Source organism: Malurus melanocephalus, unplaced genomic scaffold, assembly GCF_030028575.1.
Source record: "Malurus melanocephalus ecotype Western Australia unplaced genomic scaffold, MMel_1.1 scaffold_397, whole genome shotgun sequence".
In the NCBI taxonomy this organism is placed as follows: Eukaryota; Metazoa; Chordata; class Aves; order Passeriformes; family Maluridae; genus Malurus; species Malurus melanocephalus.
In genome coordinates this window covers 250,269-272,739 of record NW_026623629.1, presented here as the reverse complement: position 1 = coordinate 272,739, position 22,471 = coordinate 250,269, and the positions used below count along the sequence as shown (strand labels likewise).

Sequence of the window (22,471 nt, the reverse complement as noted above, 5' to 3'; positions counted from 1 at the left end):
TCTCCTTCACCCCATTCCTGTCASCACGGGAAAATGGGATCTCTAAATTTAGAGGACACCACTGGTAATCTGCTCCTGCAGCAAATAAAAACCCCATCACTGGCTCTGTGAAAAACCCAGCAGGCTGTTTGTAATCATATTTACACTGGAGTGGTTCCACCAGCCTTTAGGAAGTTAATCCTGAATTAGGGTTATGAAATGAAAATTATGAAAGTTATGAAAACCAAGTCTAGAGCCAAGCTCACCGTTTAAGAGTTGCTGTCAAAACAGCCTGAAAAAAAACCCAGACTGCTGCTATTAAATCCAAGCAGTTGTCAGTGATTCCAACTTTTGGGTTAAACACAGAAATGCCAAGAGCACTGAAATGGGAACAGGCACATGAAAAAATATTTCCCAACATTAAATAGAAATTAATGGATTTTTTATTTCAACACTGGGGAACACATCCTAAATCAAAGGAATTATTTAAAATACTAGTTCAATAATACAGCTCTGCAAAGGGCTGGTGTCCAATCCCTGCTCCTATTTGAACATCCACCCTCCACCAGTAGCACTTTGTAGGAAAAATGAAATGCTAGATTTTATTATTCATCATATGTCTAAAAAAAAAATCCCATGCAGGGAGGAATCAGGGAGAATATTATTATGGAAATAGCATTTTAGACAGTTTGTAAAAGTTTGTCATATTGCAGACACAAAGTTATAAATATTAATATAATGTTCATTGGGAAAGGATCAGGACAACTCCAGAACAGYTACTGGAAATTTTCAGTGTATGCAAGGCATCTCCCAGCACAAGGAGGAATTATTTGACTCTGCTGCTTTTATGAACAGATGTGTGAGGAKGTGTTCCCAAAGGACAGGATCATCCCTACTGGCAAAAGCAATGAGTCCTGGAACAGCAAGAGACAAGTAGAGGATAAAAAGTTTTTCAAAAGAGAAAGTTTTCAATRAAAAATWGTATTTTGTCCAGATGGGAAGTTTTTGGAAAGGGGCTGGATTTCTAAGAGAGGCTCTGATTTTTTTGCTTGAAATTCATTTACAAAAATTTCCACCTCCTTTCCTATCCTACTACGCCCTGTTACACAGACATTTTTTTATTAAAATCTTCTTCTCACCAGTTTTTAAAAAATGTTTGTATATGGACTAATTAAAGTTTAATTAGCCTTTATGTTTAATTATGTGTTATAATACATACAAAAATAAACCAGAAACATCAGCATGCACTGGAAGCTGTGCTGTGTACGGTGTGTGTTGCAGCACACAATGAAGATTTCTGCTGGGGAAGCMAGGTATTCATCTGTAGCAGATTTAAAATCACTCTATAGACTCAATTTATTTTATTTCTTTCTTTGTTGTATATAACCACAGGTTACACCATCATTTTTCCTTTGTGTCTCAACTTCCACTTGCTTTTAAGATGCAAGAACAGCTTCTTACTGTAGCTGCAGTCCATTCTTTGTTTATGTAAGTGGAACTAATTTTTATGCCATATTCCCAAACCAATTTCTGCACTCCAGATGGTCAATTCCTGCAATATCCTCCTGTGCACCCTTCCATTGCAAAGGCAGCTCCTTGCCAGCCAGGGTCGCCCCTGCAATAACTTCTCTCACACACCCATAAAATGTGACTGTTCCTGGTGCTGCTGTTCCCTCYCAGGGGGATGTGGCACAGCCCAGCAGCTTCCAAAAAAATGCAATTTAAGCAAATTACTCAGTGTGGCACAGAGCTGACAAATACCAGTGCATATAACCCTCCACTCTGTGATATTTAWCGTGAAAATGAAGCCAGTGGTTGGAGAGTTTGTGTTGTTTATTTTTTAAAATTGTGCTCTAAGTAACAAAAGACATTGCAAAGCTTAAAAAATTCTGAGAGGTTAGTTTATAAAGACACAAAGTCATTGGTCTGTTTGGATAAAAAGTTTCCTTTGGCAAACTTGGTTCCCTGACCAAGAAGGATTTTGAAAAGCCAATTCAATGGGAAGCCCCAAGGGTCACAGCAGGGTCACAGCACATGGCAGGCAAGGAGATGGCAAGGAAAGTRTTTGATATTGAGAAGGAAAATCTTGGTGGTGTCCTCAATATCAAATGTGAGAGTGCAAGAGAAGAGAAGATGAAACGTTGTTCTTGGAGATGCAGAGAAAGCACAAAAGGMCACAGACATGAGCTCCACCTAGAAAATTTCAACTGTATATTATAAAAAAATWAATCGAAATCATAGTAGTCAGACATTACAACAGGGCCCAGAGAGGCAAAGGATCTCCTGCCTTGATAAGGCCCTGAGCTGGGAATCTGGACTAAGGAACCTCTCCAGAGGCCTCCAAGCTATTGTCATGAAATACAAAACTTTGTTGTAAAGATCCACTGGAAGTAAGGTAATTTTAATTACAGCAATCAAATTATATACACAATAATGTGTATTTTACATATATCAAGGAAGAAAAAACATACTGCATTTCAAAATTTGTTTACTCCAGTAACAGAGGCAAATAGTCAGGAATAAGGGTAAGCCACTAATATTAAGGAAAGCCACAATGTGTATGTAAATTGAAGCCAGAGGAAAGCTACAGAAGCTCAGTATTCAGAGACATGAATTCCAAGAATTTCACACTACCTAACTCACCTCAATGTCATTACATGGAAATGGAGTCTCAATTGCAGGGTTGGATCTGGATTATTATCTAGCATCCATAAACTTCAGGTTCCTATTTACATTAACTGTTTTGAGATGTTAAACTGCAAGGTCGAGGTAAGTATTTTAGCTCTCACAACTGCAGCCTAGTTTCACTAAAATCGCCTTAATTAACTTAGAACAGTCTGTGATTCTGTAATTACCAGATCAAAATGTTATTTTAAATCATTCCTCATTTCAGGATATGCGAACACTGAACTAGCTGTAACAAACTTCTAATATTTTCAAAGACAAAAGTTCATTTTTACTTAAAAAAAGCCACAATAAAACTCTTAACAGAGGCTTAAAAAGGTCTTTATAAAATAATCTCCATCACACTTACAATAGTAAGAAAATTATTCTGGTTGCTAGCTTTTAGTAAATATGAACTTGTGTAATCTGTATTAAAGAAGGTTTTAACTACAGTTCACATTTTATTTTTTAAAGGTGGATGAACAAATGTGTCAAGAAAAGTAGATTATTGCTGTTTCTCAACAAGTCCTTTTTACTCAGGACATGCAGCCTTGGTAGGCAAAGCATGTCTGGCAGCCAGCTGAGACAGGAGAGCTGAAGGAGAGAAGTTATGATTTGCATGCCAAAAAACCTTCTTCAATCATCTTGYATTTGGCAACGGTACAATTAAACTGATTTAAGATCAAAACTCTGTCATTCCATCCATCTCCTGAATGACAGTGCTGATCATCTCATAATTTAAGTTTGCTTGAAGTGACACAAGAAGGTGGARTCCAAGCAGGTTCTGGACTGGCAGGAGAAAAGATTCTGATGCTTATCTTGTCATGTGAAACTATGAAAATACCAGATGTTCTTCAGAGGGCTTTTCACCAGGTCTGCAGAGAAAACAAAATGTGGACATATTGGAAATAGGAAATATATCAGGTTTTCTATTCCCACAGTAGTACTAATCAAATTAAATATGCCAACATTYAATTTCAAGAAGACAAAAGATCTAAAAATCCACCCACGTTTTTAATCAAACTTTTCATACAGTAAGCCTCTGAAATGTACTTTCTGTCTACACAAACTGGCAATTACAACTGCAAACAGAATAAGCTCACAACAACTGCTAATAGGGTGTCATTCATTATACATTTCAACCAGTTATTAGATTCTTTAGCTTTTGGTAATGAATTATCCCAGTGAGGATAGTGATCATTTAWACAGCCAAGCTTTAATATGCTGGTACATATTCCATTGTTTACATGAAACCCTGTATTACTGTTTCACAAAGRGCAGCTTCAAGATGATCCAGAAGAGCTAAATCAAGTCACTCATAAAAATAAAATGGATGTTGCTGTCATAGGCACTACTGGATAATCCATTACCTTCACACTGCCACCCTTCACGTTCACAGGTTTAAAAGCACAGAAAAAAAGGAGAAAAAAAACACATGACTGCTATCACTAGGGGAGAATTTTCTACTCCAGTACTTCCAGGTTTCTTGTGATGTGATAATATTTTACACAGCACATGGAAAGACATTTCTTCTCATGTGAAAAGATCCTGTTTCATGGTGTGCCCTCACATTTAAGCCTCTGGTTTCTGAATCCCAGAGTCTCAAACACTGTTCAGTCAAGCCAGTGCTGAGGGTCACTCTGAGCAATTCCTGATGGAATTCCAGATTTCCCTGACTGTGCTTTGCTGTGTGACATCCTGCTAAACTGCCCCCCAATGGTGTAGTTCTCAATGAAAAAACCACAATTATCCCAGTGCCTGCTGCAGCTGAGCAACAAACTGMTCTGAGCTTTGCACTGATAAATTATCACACCCCATTCCCCCCCCTGCAAAGAGACTTAAAGGCATTTCCTATGCAATAAGCTTCATATGATTTCAACCAGAGCCATCATAAAGAAATAGAAGTAGAGAAAAAATTTTGCAGCTGTGACTTGARATTCTGCATAAGMCRTTGTGATGACTGATACACCAMTGTCAGAGCTGTGCAGCCAACTGGWGCCTTTTTCCTTTTACTTCTCCACGAGAAATGTGTTTGATCAGCCTTGACATTTTATTTCAAAAAAARGCTGCTATCAACTGACCATCAGAAGCATTCTATTACAATAGAGTACTAAAACYGTATGGTAGGAGTTAGAGATACCTAAAATATTCCTCTGAAATGTCAAGCATTTCTCTTCATGCTGGGTATTTATGTACCTTGACATTATCAGTTCTTCTGAAAATGGAGAAATACATCAGAAACTATCTTGCGTTATTCCAAAAAGGTAAGGTGCATATYATTCCTTCCTTGCCTCTCAAAAGAAAGTATTTTCTATTCTATAACATCCAGTGATGCAAACGGGTACAATACAGATCCTCAGTTTGAAAACATGTATCTTAAAATAAAAATACCATACCTGAGGAATATTTCAGATCTAAGATACTCAATTATATTGTGTATTTAATTCATTTTCAAAATGAACCAACTTCCATGTCATTCCACTTGTTCTACTGGAATTCTTAAACTATATAAAGATAATAAAATACTAACCTATATAAGGGTCTCATTCAGTAATTTATCACTATCAGTGTTTAACACTTTCTTGGGAGACAAACAGYTTTTTGCTGGCAAATGTGCACCATTGGTCAACCAATCCAATATGGACATTACAGCAGTAGAGTACTTGGTGTTGTAAAATATACTGCACTGTAAATGAAGTTTCATCATATGCAATTTCACCAAGTTTTCCTATTCTTCAACATTCACTGRACAATGGAACTGAGGGAGAGGCATGATAAAGAGAGATCATACTTTAGTTGTATTTGTRCTGGCAATTATTATCCAGTATCAAAACCCCTAACATCAGATATCTTTTGGGAATGAAGGCAAGAACTCAAAGGCTTCCTTTGCATTCAAGTTTAGAAACTGTTTTCGCAATCAAAATGACATTTTACGGTTGTCTGCTTTGTAATTTAAACTTCAGAGGAAAAAGGGAAAGTAAAGACATTTAAGCTGCAGCTGAATTTGATATGAGCACAGAAGTTAYGTTAGAACAAACTTACAAATTCATGTTTTTTTACATCAATGCTGCGGCTGCTCAGCAYTGATATTCATAGTTCTGTATATTTCTTTGAGAAACAGCAAGGCAGTGTCTTCAGAACCCCTATGAAGAATGAAATTAAAAAAAAGAAAAAAGTTAGTTCAGTACAGTCCATGTTCTAATTCTCCTAAGTCACATTTCATCCTATTTCAGCCCTMTAAAAAGCTTGCACAACCTATTACCCTACAAACTTTTCATGAATATGGTCTTGCCTCTACCAACTTCCCTCAAGCTACAATTCTTCACCAGTTTGAATTAGTTCTATCAGCCTTAGCCTATGCATTTACCTTTTTTCTACTGCATTTCCTCCTCCTCTATCCTCCCTAACTTCCTATGCTGCAACTCTAGATCCCCTCCTCTATCCACTTCTTTGATGTTACTCCCTTGTCTTAATCCCCCAAAATAATGTATCACTGTTTGTATCCAATGAGCTCCTGAACATATTCCACACTTCATTCTGCTCATCTTGTCCCACTCCATCTATTAACCCAGTGTCAAAACTCAGCCTTGTCAGTTCTATCAGCAATGTCCTAATTCTTCTCTAACTGGCAGGCCCTTAATTGCAAACAGACTATGTTAAATACCCAGAGTTTTCCTCCCTCCCTTATTACTAAAATGTAAGGTAGTTTTCAAATAACCTAAAATTAATATCACTCAAGTGCCATGTTTCCAAGTGGCTGTTTTCCCTCCTCTTTTCAAAAAGGTTTCAGGCTATCTCAATTTAAAGTTAGTGTGAATAGACTTAATTTTCCTATTCATCTATACAATACTATTCAAACATACATCAACAATACCAACATAAAAAGTAAGGAGCACTGTAAAAAATAAACAGGAAAATTTGAACAAAATTCTAAAGCTGCAGGAGTTGTTTTATGAGGGCAGCATCCYGTGCTTTTCAAAATAAATGACACAGAGAGCCAGTAAAGGAGATTTAGATTGTCAGAACTGTGATCCTCCCCAAGTGAGGAGTATAATTTGCAGAACACCAGTACAGAATTAAACATGCAAGCTAAGGGACTTCMTGTATTTTCCACAATTAAGCACAGACATTTCTTGACGGTCTCTGCATTAAATGAGCAGCAAACAAGTAGGTAGAGGGCTCAACACAGAAGCTCCAATCTCTCAACACTCAGAGCATTCCATTTAAAGCTTTTCACACCATTCCTTAGGAAAAAAAATGCTCCCTATTTGGGTCATTAATCACCATGCTTATCTTCCCGACCTGAATGACAAAAACAGCTATGGCTAGAAAGTTTTTAAAAACCTGGCAGTRATCGGCTGCCACCCTGTGGAAAGAAAATCCCTTCCTTCAGCCCTGCCTGTGGAACAGCACTGCCACCACGGGGCCACCCTGACAGAGCTCAGTGCTCACAGCAGCCTCGGTAACCCTTCCTGCAGGTCCTGAGCTTTCACAGGGGAAGTGATGATGGCTTTAGTGACACCCTTCAGGTAACGCTTTCAGAGCTGTATTTTAAACTCTGGGAAAAAAAAATACCCGCTTCTAAAAYCACCTACTGAAAATCAAAACCTTCAGAAAGAATGCAGAGCTCCCTTTGTCCAGCATCTGCTAAACTCAAGAGACCAGTCACTCCTCCCTCAYCAACACCACTCTGCACAGTTCACTGCTGATACCCAAAACTACAAAGGTGTGTTAAATAAACTTCACACATCCTTTGCTTTGACAGAAGAWGCAATAAAGTTTTACCACTTACTGTAATCTAATCAAATTCCTTCATGAACAGTTTTATTTGAAAAACTACAGTTGCTGAAATGCTTCCAGAACTCTGTTTTCAAAATGACAGCAGGTAGAAATGTGTGTTTGGAGTGTCAAATGTCAAGAGAACATTATGCAATGTCTTCACTGCAGACAGATTTCTTTACTGTGTGCTAACACAGAATTTTATTTTGAAATTGGATTATCAAATAGTGACATCCAAGCACAACACCCTGAGCYTGACATTTCTGGACAACCATATACACCATGTACCTTAAGCAGTATTGATAGAATCACAAATATTTCCCCTTACCAGTAGCACAGATGACTCTGCAAAGCAAACAGGTATTCATTGAAGCTTTCTATTGGCTTCTCTTGAAGAACATAATCAATGCGACGCCCTCCRTTCAGCATTCCAACCTTCACTGAAACATCTTCATCTTTTGGAGGGTCTGGACTTTCAGTGATCTTCTCAGCTAAAATCAAAGAATTTAAGATTTAAACTCTTTTCAGTTACAGCTTGCTTGACTATAATTAAGAAATATTACCCATTTTCCCTSCTGTAATTTCCAAGTGCTTGTGATGAGACAGTAATAACAACCTGAACTGCCCAGAACACTACTTGGGTCAGAAAGGTTACTGGACTATAGGCTTATTTTTTTCTTAATAGTTCAAATAGTTTTTTTTTTTAAGAAGTAACTGCTGAGTGATCTYTCCCTGAACTTAACTCACACAGCTTTGTGTTTTCTCTCCCCCATCCAGAGGAAGAGAATGGCAGAGCAGCTTTGGTGGGAACCCAGCATTTAGCAGAGAGGCCTTCTTAACAGGGTCAGGAAAATCAATAGCAAAGTGTCACTGGGATACTCAAGTGTCAACTTATTTGAGGTAAAATTACAGGAAAACCAATAATGTGTCCACATACCTTCCACCACCTGCTTTTCTTCCTCCTCTTTAATTTGGTTAGCTACTTTCTCCAGTTCTGCTTGCAGCTGAGTTGAAGATGTATGAGCACGTGCAAATTCATTAAGGGTCTGCCATGCACTCTTCAGAGAGCTAATAAAGCCTTGTTTCAGATCAGATCCCATACGAGAGAGAGARTCTTTCAGCTCTGAGAAAGAAAAAAAAACAAAACAAAAAATGTAATACAGAAGTATTTAAAATTACAAACTAAAATCAGAATGATGAAACTCTCTTCAATAAATATCCCAATCACCAAGAGAAACAGGCCTGCCATGTCATGAATGTGTGATTCTTGCTTCTCTATTCCATTTTAAAAGATTRGGTGAAATGCAGCTAAATTCTCACTGAATGGATCAATTAAATCACCTACGCCAAAGTAAAAACAGTAAAGAGCAACAGACCATGTTTTTCTCCTTTATTATACACACTTCTGGAGAGTTCTGGAGTCAGATATTCAGGAACATTCATTAGTCTCTTAAAATCTTACAACATTCTAATCCATCAAATGAGTAAATAATGAACAAGATTCGTATGAAGTAAGTTTTCTTTTTACCCAGATGAAGTCTTTTTCTGCCTTTATGATGGGGAATGAGSACTGGTTTTAAATCCAAGTCTTCAATGATCATTGGTTCTAACCTGTAAGCTACTGGATCAAGCTGTTAAGAAACAATACATTGACATTTAGTTATCTTTAAAATTATTATAAATATCATATTTCAGTTTTAAAAATTCCCTATTTATGATTAACAGAGAATCAGTTTTAATTCTGTACTGTTTGAATTTACAGAAACTCAGTTCATGACAGTTTAGGTTAATCATAAGGTTCAGCTAGTTCATTAATTACTTTGGTCTTGTTCTCCTACAGACGGAGATTTTAATGAGGAAATACAACAGCAAGATTTCCTGGCATTTAATCTCTATCAACATATCACTGTTGAAATGTTAAATGAGACCGAAGAGGACAAGCACACTACATGTAAAAATATAAACATTCCATAAAAATCTACAAGAGTGGCGTCAAAGTAATGAAAAAAAATCCAAACAACCCCCAGAACAACTACCTTAGCTCTTAAAAGGAACAAGTATTACCAAACCAACCCACACCTGGAAGAATTTTGGGAAATGTACACAGGGGAACAAGAGCTGTATTGCTCAGAAGTCAAAACTTATTATTCTGCCTTTTTTTGTCATCCACATCAACTAAAATCAAACATCAAAAGCACTGCTTACTCACTGGGTGATAGATATTGAAGAAGCCTTTGCAGGTAGGGAGCCTGTAGTTTTCATCAATCTTCTCCACACCCCTCACAGTAAGGAACACACCAATAGGGGAACCAAGAGCAAAGAAAATATCTGGCTCAAAGTCCAGTGCACTGTAAACCACAGAAACCTACCAGACAGAAATCAGATACATCATCTCCAGAACTGCCAGCTTCAAAACACATTAACATAAAAAAACCTATACATTGAAAAGACAGTATTGTTCAAACCCTTTAAATTGCACAAACCATTAAAATCTATGTAGTCTMACCTGGCCAGTTCCAACTTCGAAATACTCATAGTCAATGTTCACWGAAGACACAGATGCACCAACTGGAAGCTTCCTCTTTGAGTGCAGCTGGCCAGACTCTGAAGGGGAGACAGAGGAAAGTGCCTCTTTTGATTTCTGGGCRTCTTCTTGAGTCTGGAGTGTGGCAGCCAGCACTGCTTTCTTTTCTGCTATTGCTTTCTTCTGTTCCTTTTAAAGTTACGGAGAAAAAGAAGTTACTTCACAGTTGTCAAAATTCCTTTAATATATACAGCATGTTAACAAGAAAGTTCAAGAACAGAAACCACTCCACAGCAAGGAGGTCAGTTCCATTTGCTTAACAAYTTTTATTTTCAATCCTGAGAAATGTATTTACCTGCTTGGCTGCTCTGTCTTTTACAAAGTTAGCTATTTTCTTTCTTGGTCCAAGAGGTATCCCCATTTCCTTCAGGTCATCAACTGTACACATRAGCTAAAGAAACAAACACCAAACACACATATCAAAGCACACTTTACAGCTTTTCTAGTAAAATGTTTAATTTCTTACTGGCAATGACTCACTAATTTGGTAACTCAATTTATAAAGCTACAGAAAATATAAAAATTAAAAAGACATGGCACAAAGTGCCTTAATATAACTGGGAGGGCGCACCACACCAAGAAAAACCAACAAAAGTCATAGAACATTCATTCTTCAAGTCATGCATTGATTATTTTATCTTTGCAACTGATCTTGTGGCCACAGAACWCAAAGAAAAAACAAAACAAGACAACCCAAACATAAACCTCCATACCCTGGGCAATCCCTACAAGTGAAGTGAACATTTTTGTACCAGAGACTCCATGTCGATTCGCTCCTTTTCAAAGGTGCTTGCATACTCTGACAAACTGAGCATTTCCAGAGTCTTCTGCAAAGTAGGAACATCTTCATCTGCTTCAGGCTCACAAAGGTCATCACCAGAAGTAGCAATGGAGGAGCCCAAGGAGCTGGTATCTTCAGTCATCTTAATAAAACAGCACAGAATCACATCCTCTGACAGTGAAAAACCAATATGCAGCAAAGAAAATCATTTTTTCTCTTAAAAACATAATCATGCAAGCTCTGTAAATATATGTCCATTTTTAGTAAAGMAGGATTGAGATTTCCCACTAATAATAAACCAGCAAAATAAATATTTTTAAATTACCATGAGAACAAAACACTCAAAAATGGTTCCTTTTGTCCACAAACAACTGGTCACCATTTCTTGTCTAAACACAGATAGATTCTTCCCCCTCTTACACATCTCCCCCACCATTTAAATATTGTTAAGACTAAGTTACGTGGGTCAAAGCTGATATTCATCATAAAATGTCATTACTGGCCTGCCTCCTTGGAACTTAAGAGAGATCAAATTAATTTGTCCTAGGAACTGCCAGTATTTACAGAACTGCTTGTTTCCATTAACATGTTAAAATGTACTATCAAAACCCACAAAATTGTTTCAACTAATAAATTATGAAAAGTWAATTAAAAATGGCTCAAAATATCAGATCTGGGAAGGCCTGGGAAGACCAGCATGCAAATTACCTGTTTATCAGGAACAGCCACATCCTTCACAGTCCCATCAACACCAGAGAATGGTCCAGAATTCACAGATGAAGCTAAGTCCTTCTGGTTAGACAGTATGTCAAATAAAATTAAGGAACCTGGAAATAGGAATTAAGAGTTGACTTGGGAAAAACGTCGTGTTTTCCTGTCCCTAAATCTCAAGCAAGATGTATATGCAATATGCAGTCTGTCATGGTATAGACTGATCAAAACAAATGGCTGAATTCAAATACCCATATATTAACTTGAACATAATCACTGTCAGCTAAAAGCAAGCCCTTTTWTGCTTTGTTCATGCTTCATGTAGTTGCCATGGCTAAACTATTTTTCCTTAAACACCTGAGACTTGATGGGTTGGAGGAAAAGTTCCAGCCCAAACCAGTATGTCAACAGACTGCTCTAACACTTAATTCTATCTTCCAAAAAATTATTGTACTTTTACTGAATGSAGGCTCTGAGACACAGAAATCACACATCTAACACCAGATAACCTGTTAACTTTTAAACACAGATTAAGTTTCCATGAAGGGAAGTACTAACTTTTTCTCAAAGCCTGATGAACTCAAGCTGAAAAGTGTTTGTCTTTTATTCAGCTGTTTTCTGAAACATAGTCATGCCCTGAACTGAGCCTTATGCTTAACGAAGGGCCCGTTTCCCTTAAGTAAGAAATGATTTGGGATGAAAGCAGCATTCCCCAGACAATCACCTAAGCTGTGCCCRGCCACAGAGACTCCTCCTTTGAAGTCGGGGTTGCGGCTCATGAAAAGCGCGTACAGGCGGTTCATTTCCATGCCCACTTTATCCACGATGGTCTGGCAGTAGGTGGGGCTGTTGTAGAACAGGATGTCGAGCAGCGTTTCGTTGGTGAAGTGCCTCAGGCGACCAATGCTGGGCAAAGTGATTTTCTTTATGTTCCTGGTAACACAGAATCATTAGAAGCATGAACGGCTTTAAAGAAACACTGGTAAGGGCTTTGTYAGCTTTTGAAATTAATGCAATGTAAATTTTACAGAAAGGGTCTCTGAAGACATTTTTAAAAAACATACAGCCTTCTGGCCTTGTTGCATATTCATATATTAATGCTACCTGCTGATTKTAATATTTGAGAAAGATACAGCTCCCCTTTTTTCTCTCCAGGCTAAAGAGATGCCTGAAATAACCTCTTCTCTATTCCAACACTGCTCTCATAAAGTACCAGGGAAGTTTGGTGAGCAGATTGAAGTGAAGAGAAAAAGAACTCACATGTAAAATTAGGATCACAGAATTGTAAAAATTCCCTTTTAGAAGAAAAAGCTTGGCATCACCATCTGCCTGCCTGGAGTGAAGGCAGCTGCAGCGGAATTGCTATAGACTTGAGACTGCCTGGTTTGATGAACAGAATAAGGATACCTTCCCATACAGGGCCCAAATGCAAATAAAAGACTAAGGCTCGAGGAAAGCAGTGTGGTTTGACTGAGATAGAACAGTCTGGAGAACATCAGYGTGTCCTTTAAGTGGCACAGGTTGCCACCCTCACAATTTCTAYTTCCCCATCTTTGAGCGAGGAAAAACAGTTTGAAATGAGAAGTTACAGCAAAGCAGTAGGCACAGAGAAGGGATTTTAAAATAGAYTTTTAAATGCTGTAACACTCCTACTCAAATATAGATACTTTGCTTCAAAAAAAAAACCTCCTTAGCTCAAGTGCCTGATCATAATTCAGGTATCCTTTAGGACTGGCCAGAGAGGCTCAGTGCCTTTCTCAGAAATAATCCTGGGGTCAAACTCAATCAGACTGCAGGAAAGTAAAGAAAAGAAAACTCTCTGCTCTAAATTGTCCACACCGGGAACTGGACAAAATATCTCCATGTTCAGCACCTCATACTTGTGATCACAATCTCTACACACTCACTCATTATCAAGTATCATGCATGGACYACTCTCATGCRAGTGAAAACAAARATGTGTGCAGRAGAAAAAAWTCCTCATGCCTTTCCAGCTTTCMCCATCAAAATATTAGTTTCTAAAARTGWGCAATTYTCTTTTGTAACCCAGTCAYRSATTTAYTWATCTAGYCTGCAGATGAGTACAACACACTCACCTRTCTACACCTGTAGCATCTCCATGCAGAGAACTGTGCCAGTGAACTGGAAGGAATTCCACCCTGCTCACTTTGCGTTCCTCCAAACATTTCTTAAAGTGAGTCTGCAACAACTTCAGAGAAACAGTCCTAAAATCATCAACTGTGAAGAAAAAGCAGAATGAAAATCTGATAGCTGCAGTACTCAAKTAACACATAAATAGTCCCTCCTTCCCCTTAATTTCACACATACTCAGAATACAGATGATGGAAACTCAAAAGTGGAAAAATCTTTACAAGTATTACTATTCTAACAATAAGAAAGTACAAATTTTTCTTAGAGTGGATTTTCTCACAAGTTTTTATTTATCTCACAATTTACTCCATGACCAGACAGGGCTTTCTTAATTTACTCATTTGTACTGGAGTGTATGTTAAAAAAATGCAAACAAAAAACCACACCACACACAGACCACACAATGCAAACATATCCACTCACACTACAAAAACAAAAACAAAAAAAAAAAAAAATCGACCAGAACAAAACCCTCACCACACATCCCAAAACCCCAATCATCCTGAAGTCTGATATTGAGTACTAGTAATAACAGCTAAAGCTTCAAGTCTGACAGTAAACAGATTCTGCCTTTGGAAAATAATCATGAAAAAAATTCTACCAGATATTGGACTTCTTATTAGAGAGTTTTCTTTAAAAAAAGATAAAGACATGCTTATCTGAATATGAGCTAGACAGAGCCACATTTAAACAGTTAAGAATCCAGCTGCTCATTATACAAGCCCAAACTTACCACACTCAACAATGCTTCTAAACCTCAAGTCACATACAGGACCAATGCCATGAACCATAAACACCAGATGATCAATTTGGGACATTTCTCCTGCAGGAAAAAAGAAGGAAAACATTCAGAGTGCCAATATGTACTGCACAAGTGAATGCAAGAGTCAAGCAAGTATAATACACACTTGTTTTATAAAGCCTATCACATAACATGGTTCAGGATGTAATAGAGTCCACAGGACTCCTTTGACTGAAAAACCCCAAAACCACATAACCTCTTTCAAGTAGATTAGATGAAGGAATATTTTTCCTCTTTAGACTCCAGGTATGAACAGAACTTCACCCACTATTGTCCAGCTTTTGCACACATCCAAACTGACTGCTCCCAGGGCAGACCCMAGTACACCAGGAATCTCATCACCTACCATCAGGAATCTCATCATGGTCATCATCAATTCCACGTTTCACTACCCTTGGCCTTGCCTGGCCATCTTGAGTGGTGCCCCATTCATCTGGTGTGGCAGAAGGTTGGAACTGAACTATGACCTGCAACAAATACAGTATTCAATTCTAACCACAGAAATCCCCCATGACTCATATTTCTAGCCTGAAAGCACAGCATGGCTTAATACATTTTTGATTGCTTTACCTTGCAATCTGAAACTCAAATGTTTTCTTCCATATAATCCTCATTAGTGTGAAAAGTAACCAGATGACTCAGAGAAAATAACCACTAGTTGAAGAAGCTGGGCCTACCCAGTGATTCTGAACCATTTTAACTCCTCAGTCAAGCGTTATTCAAGCTCCTCTTTCCTACTCTCCAGTATCCACTCTTCCTTAGCAGATTGCTGCTAATATAAGGAATCTTATATTACCTTGTTTACAATAACTCCATCACAAGGACAAAATGGAAAAAACAACTGCAGTGCTTTTCAGGGAAGGACAACAGCATTTGAAGTAGCCCAGAAACCCTAGAGAGGAACTGGGTTGTACAGCTGTTTATAGGACTTACATTTAGAGTCTGAAATCATTTTTATGACACGAAGTGATTTAAATGCTTCCTCTCTAGGTTTTTACTGGACAGAATTCCCTAACCAGCACTATTAAACATTTAAAGTAGGAGCAACCATGATTCTTTCTGGCCTTTTGATGGTTCTATATATTAATTACTGCAACTGTGATAAGTCAACAGTTAACAGCATTGGTCAATAAGGCTGAAGTCCATGATTTAATCACGAAACTGTTCAGAGTATTTAGAATAACTTTAAAAGCTTGTCTCGCTATACTTTCTTATGGCCTAAAAATAGTCACAGCAGAAACCTTCTCAGGGCTTACATAAAGAAATGATTTACCTTATAGTTAGATTAACGCTCTTCTCCACATGAAAGCTCTTAGTTTTAATTATCTTTCATTTGGTACAGACTGTCTGAGGTTAAACGAATTCAAATTGCTTACCATTTGCTGGCAGCTACGTTTAGCCAAAATATCTACTATGCAAACCCTTATTCTCCCTAGGTTTCAGAAAGCATTGTCTTTTAACCACATGACAGCACATTCAAGCAACCACAAGTTCAGTGTTCTGTAAACTTGACCATCTTTAATGCACACATATCCAAAACAACCAACTGTTACGATTCATTCAAGATTAGGACTGCATTCAATTTATGCTTCCATCCATTTGCTCATTCACCCTTAATGAATCCTGTGAGACACAATTGCAAAAATCTATTACCTTGGGATTATGCATGACAATTGTCTCCCCATTTGGAAATTCAAGTCGCCGATGCCATTGATTCGTAGTTACAGCCCTTTTATATTCTGCCTGAAACAGTAAACAAATTACACAAAATCAGCATGGCAGCCTTCTCAGTATTTTTTTGGCCTCATGCATCATCTGTAATGTTACAGTTAAAATCCACATGACTTTGTTTATATAAAAATGTCACATGTAGAGCTACACAAGTAGATTTCAGATCACAGCAGTGCAAGACTGATGCATGAGCAATGTGGCCTTGTAGCCACTCCTCGTTCCAGGATTTATGTCCCAGCAAGTGCATTCTGGAAATCATCTTAATGAAATGGAAAGCATTATTTCTAAGGTGATTAATACAATGAACTAACACAGTTTTTGTGACTTACTAACCTCCAGTTTGTCACTAAAATCCTCAGTGTAAGGGATGAAGCGGCTGTCCTTGTCTCCCTTGTAGAACCACATGCAGCGCCTCACTTCCGAAGGCTCCTCGTCCCAGTACACGGCTTTCCTCACCCGMTCGTACAGGAAGACGTCGTAGCGGCCCCCGTCCGTGCTCAGCACCACGCTCTCGGGGTCAGGCTGGACTGGGACACACAGCCACACCTGGTTACCACACTAACACACACCCGGCTTCAATCCCACCCTGGTCACTGCTGGGATCAGTGTTAGGACTGATAGTTACACCACGACAGTGTGTAATGCTTCTAGAGTGCTTCTATATGCTCCGTACACAACAAAAACTTAGAAAAACTCCCAGATATGAATATTTATTCCAGAACTGGCAGTTTAACAAAAAGTTAACCCAAGAAACAAGTAACCAGGAGTTCTAAATGAAAATCAGATACCTCCTTGGGGTGGTGCATCTCCAACACTGAAAACATCAAGCAATGATAATGCACCAACTAATTTATTTCACTGACAAAATACATCTTCAAGACATTTATTAACTTTATTTATTACTGCCACACACATGAGTGGCATTACCCCACTGTTTTTCTTTTAGTCTTTCTGCTCACCTCTGGATAAGGCAGACTTACCAGAATTATAGACCTCCTCTARTTTTGCAGAATCCAGAATGCTGAATGGCATCCATATTTGCTTGTCCTCCACCTCCTTACAGTAGAACCAGTGGGGCTGAACTGGCTCATATTGGTTCTGCAGGAACATAGGAGAGGCCGGGACCAGGGGCCCTGMAGGCCTGGCAGTCTGGAGCTGGGACTGTGGAAACTGAAAAGAGAAGGGCTCAGCACCTCAATTTCACAGGGCTTTTACAGAACTCATCTATACTTYGTTATAAGGAACACTCTGAAACTTTATTTCTAACATTTTTTCCTCCCCAAGAACGTTATCTTCATTTCTAAAAATATTGTCCACTTTATCATGTGTTTGAAAACTTACACTTTTTCAAACTGAGAACAAATTCTGAGAACAAATTTCAAACTGAGAACYGTGAATTCCATTCCTACAAACACTTTTTAAAAAAGCTGCCCTGGTTTAGCATCATTACCTAAAGCCAGTAAGATTTCAAATATTCTCTTATATTTTCAAATTTATTTTAGTAATGCTTTTCTGCAGGAAAGAGAGAAYGGATGCTAATGCTTTACATCATACAAAATCCTTAACCAAAGTGTTTCAAAGAGTTTGCTGACAATTTTATGTGACTTAGTTTCAAGACGTTCTGGCTTCATCAACAATCTTGGTAAGATTTTAGCCTGCATCCTGTAAAAGGCTGAATAACCCAATTTAAAGTTGAAACTCAGCAAACTCAGAAACCCTTAGAAAAGAGCACCAGAACTTCATAACCTGGCTTTATTTCTGACACCCACAGGCTCACAGAGCTACAACCTCAGGGAATGCTCGCTTCGAAGATCAGAAAGTCTTCCTGAAACAGCTCCAAGCTATTTCTAGTGAAAAGATTTTGCTGTTATAAATGGTTCAAGATTTTTTTTCTGCATTTTTTTTGTAGAGAAGAAAATCTTCAAAAGATAAAATACACAGAGTTCAAAGAGCAAAGTGACTTGTTTAGCTGTGGTACCCAGAACAAGTCCCATACCTGTGTCAGTGGCCCCGGGGGTGTCTGGTACATCTGCACGGGTGGCACAGGGGATGCTGTGTGGGCAGGGGGGTGGCTCTGCTGCAGCTGGGGCGGGGTGAGGTAGGGGTTGGCCCTGCTGCTCAGGGTGGTGTGCCTGTAGGGGTTATAGCCYTGCTGCTGGGGTGTCCCTGCAGGCAGGGCAGCGCTGGTGGGCGGGGGACAGCTCTGCTGAGGGGACTGGTAAGCTGCCATTCCCACCTGGGAAGTGGGTGGGGCACTGTAAGATTGGGATTTAGGAATATGTGGTGAAAAGGCATTTTGCCCATCCTGTGACCCAGACACAGCAGGAAGYGAAGTGGGAGGTCTGGAGAAGGCTGGTGCTCCGACAGGTGTTGAAACAGTTGTTAAGGGTGGCTGCCCAATATTTCCAAAGGGATCACTGCTACTGGGAACTTGAGAGAAGTAGCTGAAAGTCTGTGGTGGGTTGGGGCTGGCAGAAGTCTGACCCAAGAAGCTGTCCTCTTCCCCAACATCTGCAGAATCATCTGCAAAAACAAAAGGATAACCAGAGATCTTGTGAGAGCTTCAAACCACTGTATGGGGTCAAAATGTTCCACAACAKTATCAGCTATTGCCAAAACTGCTGGCCCCCATAAGGCCAAAAGGATTATAAAGCTTACACATCCTTGATTAGGCACATAATGAAATGAAACAAAAGATACCAAGCCTTCAAGAACATTTTAAATGGACCATGAAAGTCACTCAGTGTACGCAAGAAAAGCAACAAAATTTTAAAATATTAAATAAGAAACCAAAATAACAAGGAGTTGGGACCTTCCCAGTGCAATCTGGCAGGCACTAAAATCCCTCCCAACTTCACTTATCCCTCAAATGCAACAACAGCCTTGCAGTCATATCCTTTCACTATGAAGCTTAGGACTTAATACTCTAATTTTTAGGACAGAGCTTTAGAACATTCTTTTATAGGCCAAACCTACTGGTTAACCRACCCATTCTCACCTCCTCCTTGAGCAGAGCCCTCTCAAGGTTTCTCATTTGACTTGCAATGTTGCCATAACTCATGATCCTAAGTAACTTCATGAGCAGGACTTACTCCAGYTCTCTCTAAAAATCCTACTCTACACTTGCATAAAAGCTGCATCTCTGGTGCAGAAAAATCAATCCCCATTTTACACAATTGCAGGAGGATTTAAAAAGATGCAAGGCCACTAACTCCTTTTCACATTGAGAAAATAAATAAAACGGGTGCTGATCAATCAGTTTAGTGGGATTTTTTTTGCAGTAATCTAGGAACAAGCAAGGAAAAAAGGAGTTTTGTCATTATTGCAGGTTTCACAGTAAGCTCACCAAAGCTGTGATGGCCTGAGCAGCACTGCCTGCCTGCTGAGGAACAGCACCTTGCAAGGAGTCAGTGCCATCTGCGGCCATCAACTGATAGGGAGTATCAAGGGAGTACAGGGGAATCAATGGAGAAGTCTCCCAAGGAAGCTGCTGCTCTAATTAATTAATCATAAAAGCAGCCAAGATTAAAAAGAACTATTTTAGCCATCTTTTATTTAGTCTTTGCAGATGGTGTCAATTTGAGGCATCACCCGCATTTATCAATTCCTCTTATTTTCATTTACGGCACTTGATCCCACTTTGAGGAACAAAGCCAAAATCTATGTGTGCAAGCCACTGTGTGGAGAACAGTGAAACCACTTAGAACCAACWACCACTCTGAAATCAGGCCTGGGGATTATCTCCCAGCTGCAAGCAGAGTAGCCATTTATACTTAATAAACAATAAAATCCACCTTCCTTWCACATTTCCTAAACACTGTGGGACAGAGAGAAGCAAATTGCAAACCACACTGTCAACTCTCAGCTTTCCCAAACTGGAGGTGGAAGAGMAGACCCTTCACCTCACCGTGTCAGGTTCACCCTAAATATGCAACAGTGTGCTCATGAGTTCTCAAGGCCTTCAGCAAATGAATGTTCACAAAACACCTACTCTTTTYGAGTTTCAAACAGGTTTGGGAGATTTAGTCTAACTGCAGCTTTCTTTGCAAAACAAGGCTGACAAAAGATCTGCCAAAAAATATAAATACATACATATATACACAACATACATATATGTATATATGTACATACCATTTTCCAACACAAAGCGTTACTTTATATCTTGCTTTTTTTCTAATTTTGCAAAAGGTAAGTTGGAACATAAACCCAACCTGGCAGGAAAACAAGCAAGTCACAGCACAGCTTTAACATGTGTTCTTCCATGTATAAAAGCAGTCTTTCTTCAACTGTGACTGTGTCAACCTCCTGTACATCCCTCCGTACACAAGGTACAACCTTGCCATTCACAGACTGGCACCAGACAAGCACAAGTGACATCAGTCCACATCCTCATTGGGAACACTCCTCCCTACCTACAGAAAATATGTTGGTTACATCACCCATACCTGAGCCAGAGAAGGCATTTTATTCTCAAACTGCAGAGCTCAAACCACTAATCACTCTTGRAGACAGATAAACCCATGATTGACTGCACACAGCTTCCTAATATTGGCTGTAAAATGGCAAACAAATCCTAGGACTGATTCTTATTACATTTTACACAACTTCAAATTCAAATTCAAGAGCTTGTTCTTTCCTGTTTCATATTATGATGCCAAATACAAACGATTCTACTCAGCAAGGTGCCAACACCTGGTTGAACAGATGGTGAGTACACTTGACCAGGGAACCAGAACATTTAACAGGACATGGGCCTCACTTGGACTGACATGGAATGTGGCACAATCTCTGACACTGAAATTCACTCCAGCTGCAGAACCAYGAATCCTCACCCAAACAAATTTTAAGTCACATGGAGAGTTTAAGATTCACTAATTAAACAAATCCCATCAGATTTTATCCCTGGCTGGCTTCAAAATATTCAGCAAAGTGCCAGGACAGTCATTTGTGTAAAGCTACTGGCCAGATCAGCACTTAAAAATTATTTTTAATGGAAAATTAATGTATGCTTATATGAAAGAAAAGTTGTATGAATTACTCAATGGAATTAGTAATGTATCAACTACCTAGATAGTTCAAGTAACTAGGAATAATAATCTGATGYTTTTATCCCTCCTACCCAAAAAATGTAGTAGATCTAAAGAAATGTTTCAAAGCCATACTTGGCAAGCATTTTATTTAACCTACAGAAATGCACTGCACTGATTTCCAGCTATATTAGCACTTATTTTAGCTAAGACACAACAGTGTTGAAGTCTTGAAGACTCAGCATAGAATAGTCTGTGTTAAAAGGGACCTTTAAAGGTCATTAGTCCAATCCCAACATGCACAATGCAGAAAAATTCGAAATATCTGATTTCTAGATGCATTTCTAACCTTCAGAGCTTTAATCTCTGACYGAACACATTCCCAGAAAAATCCATTCCTTTATCTGAAACTGCCTGAGTGTCAGATTTTAAGCCGCACAGGCATGTGTTGGGAACACCATTGAAGCTTTAGGAGGAAAGGATATTAGAACCAGGATTAAAYTGGCAAGGATATTTAAGGTATCTGCTTAACGTGCTATTTTCACAATGGAAAAACGGAAGATAACAAGAGAGAGGAGCTTAAAAAACGCGAAAACATTAAGGACACACTGAATGGAAGCACTGACACATCGGTGAGCTAGAAGCGCGATGATCAACGCCCGTCTTTAAACACAGCACTAAAACACACACACAGGCGGTAGTGGGTTTTGGTATCAGGGGAAGTAGAAGAAATTAAGTGCAGGAAAACGGAATATGTAATCCCGAGCAGGGTGTTTGCTGAGGCACCACCAGGGACAGCGGACAGAGCCGGGTTGAGCCCACACTTACCGGGCTCTCCGGGCCCGCAGCCCCTCTTGGCAGCCCCGGCTCGGTTCTGAGGGCTCCCCAGGCCCCACCGCCCCTTCCCGGCGGGACCCCCACGGCCCCTGCGCTCCCGGCTGCCCTCCCTCCCTATCCCCCTCTTTCGTACCGGCGGGCAGGAGCGCGGCGCCGGGGGGCGCGACGGGCGCTTGGCTGACCGGGATGAAGGGCACGTTGAAGCTGAACTCGGTGGCGGAGGAGGAGAAGAGCAGGTTGGTGCCGGTGCCGGTGCCGGTGCCGGCGCCTCCCCCGGGTTTCGCCGCCGCCATGGCCGCGCCCCGGCCACGTCCAACCCCGTCCAACCCCGGCGCCTTCCGCCCTCAGCCAAGATGGCGGCGGCGGCCGCGCGCAGCCGTGAGGGGCGGGAGGCGGGCCCGGCCGCCATTCCCGCAGGAAGAGGA

General features: G+C 39.7%; 1 protein-coding gene across 1 annotated transcript; it reads right to left on the bottom strand.

The window, feature by feature from the left end:
• Window positions 1–1,153: 1,153 nt before the first annotated feature.
• Window positions 1,154–22,408, bottom strand: SEC23IP (SEC23 interacting protein). Its single transcript, XM_057379262.1, has 19 exons — window positions 22,180–22,408; window positions 18,179–18,705; window positions 17,163–17,352; window positions 16,516–16,709; window positions 16,105–16,194; window positions 14,798–14,918; window positions 14,383–14,472; window positions 13,595–13,736; window positions 12,223–12,431; window positions 11,496–11,614; window positions 10,759–10,929; window positions 10,302–10,397; window positions 9,929–10,135; window positions 9,632–9,787; window positions 8,951–9,053; window positions 8,360–8,545; window positions 7,751–7,913; window positions 5,686–5,786; window positions 1,154–3,518 (listed from the first exon to the last, which is right to left on the bottom strand). Exons 1-18 carry the CDS (start codon window positions 22,337–22,339, stop codon window positions 5,705–5,707), a joined length of 3,006 nt encoding a protein of 1,001 aa, XP_057235245.1. The 5' UTR covers window positions 22,340–22,408; the 3' UTR covers window positions 1,154–3,518; window positions 5,686–5,704.
• Between the last annotated feature and the right edge of the window lie 63 nt (window positions 22,409–22,471).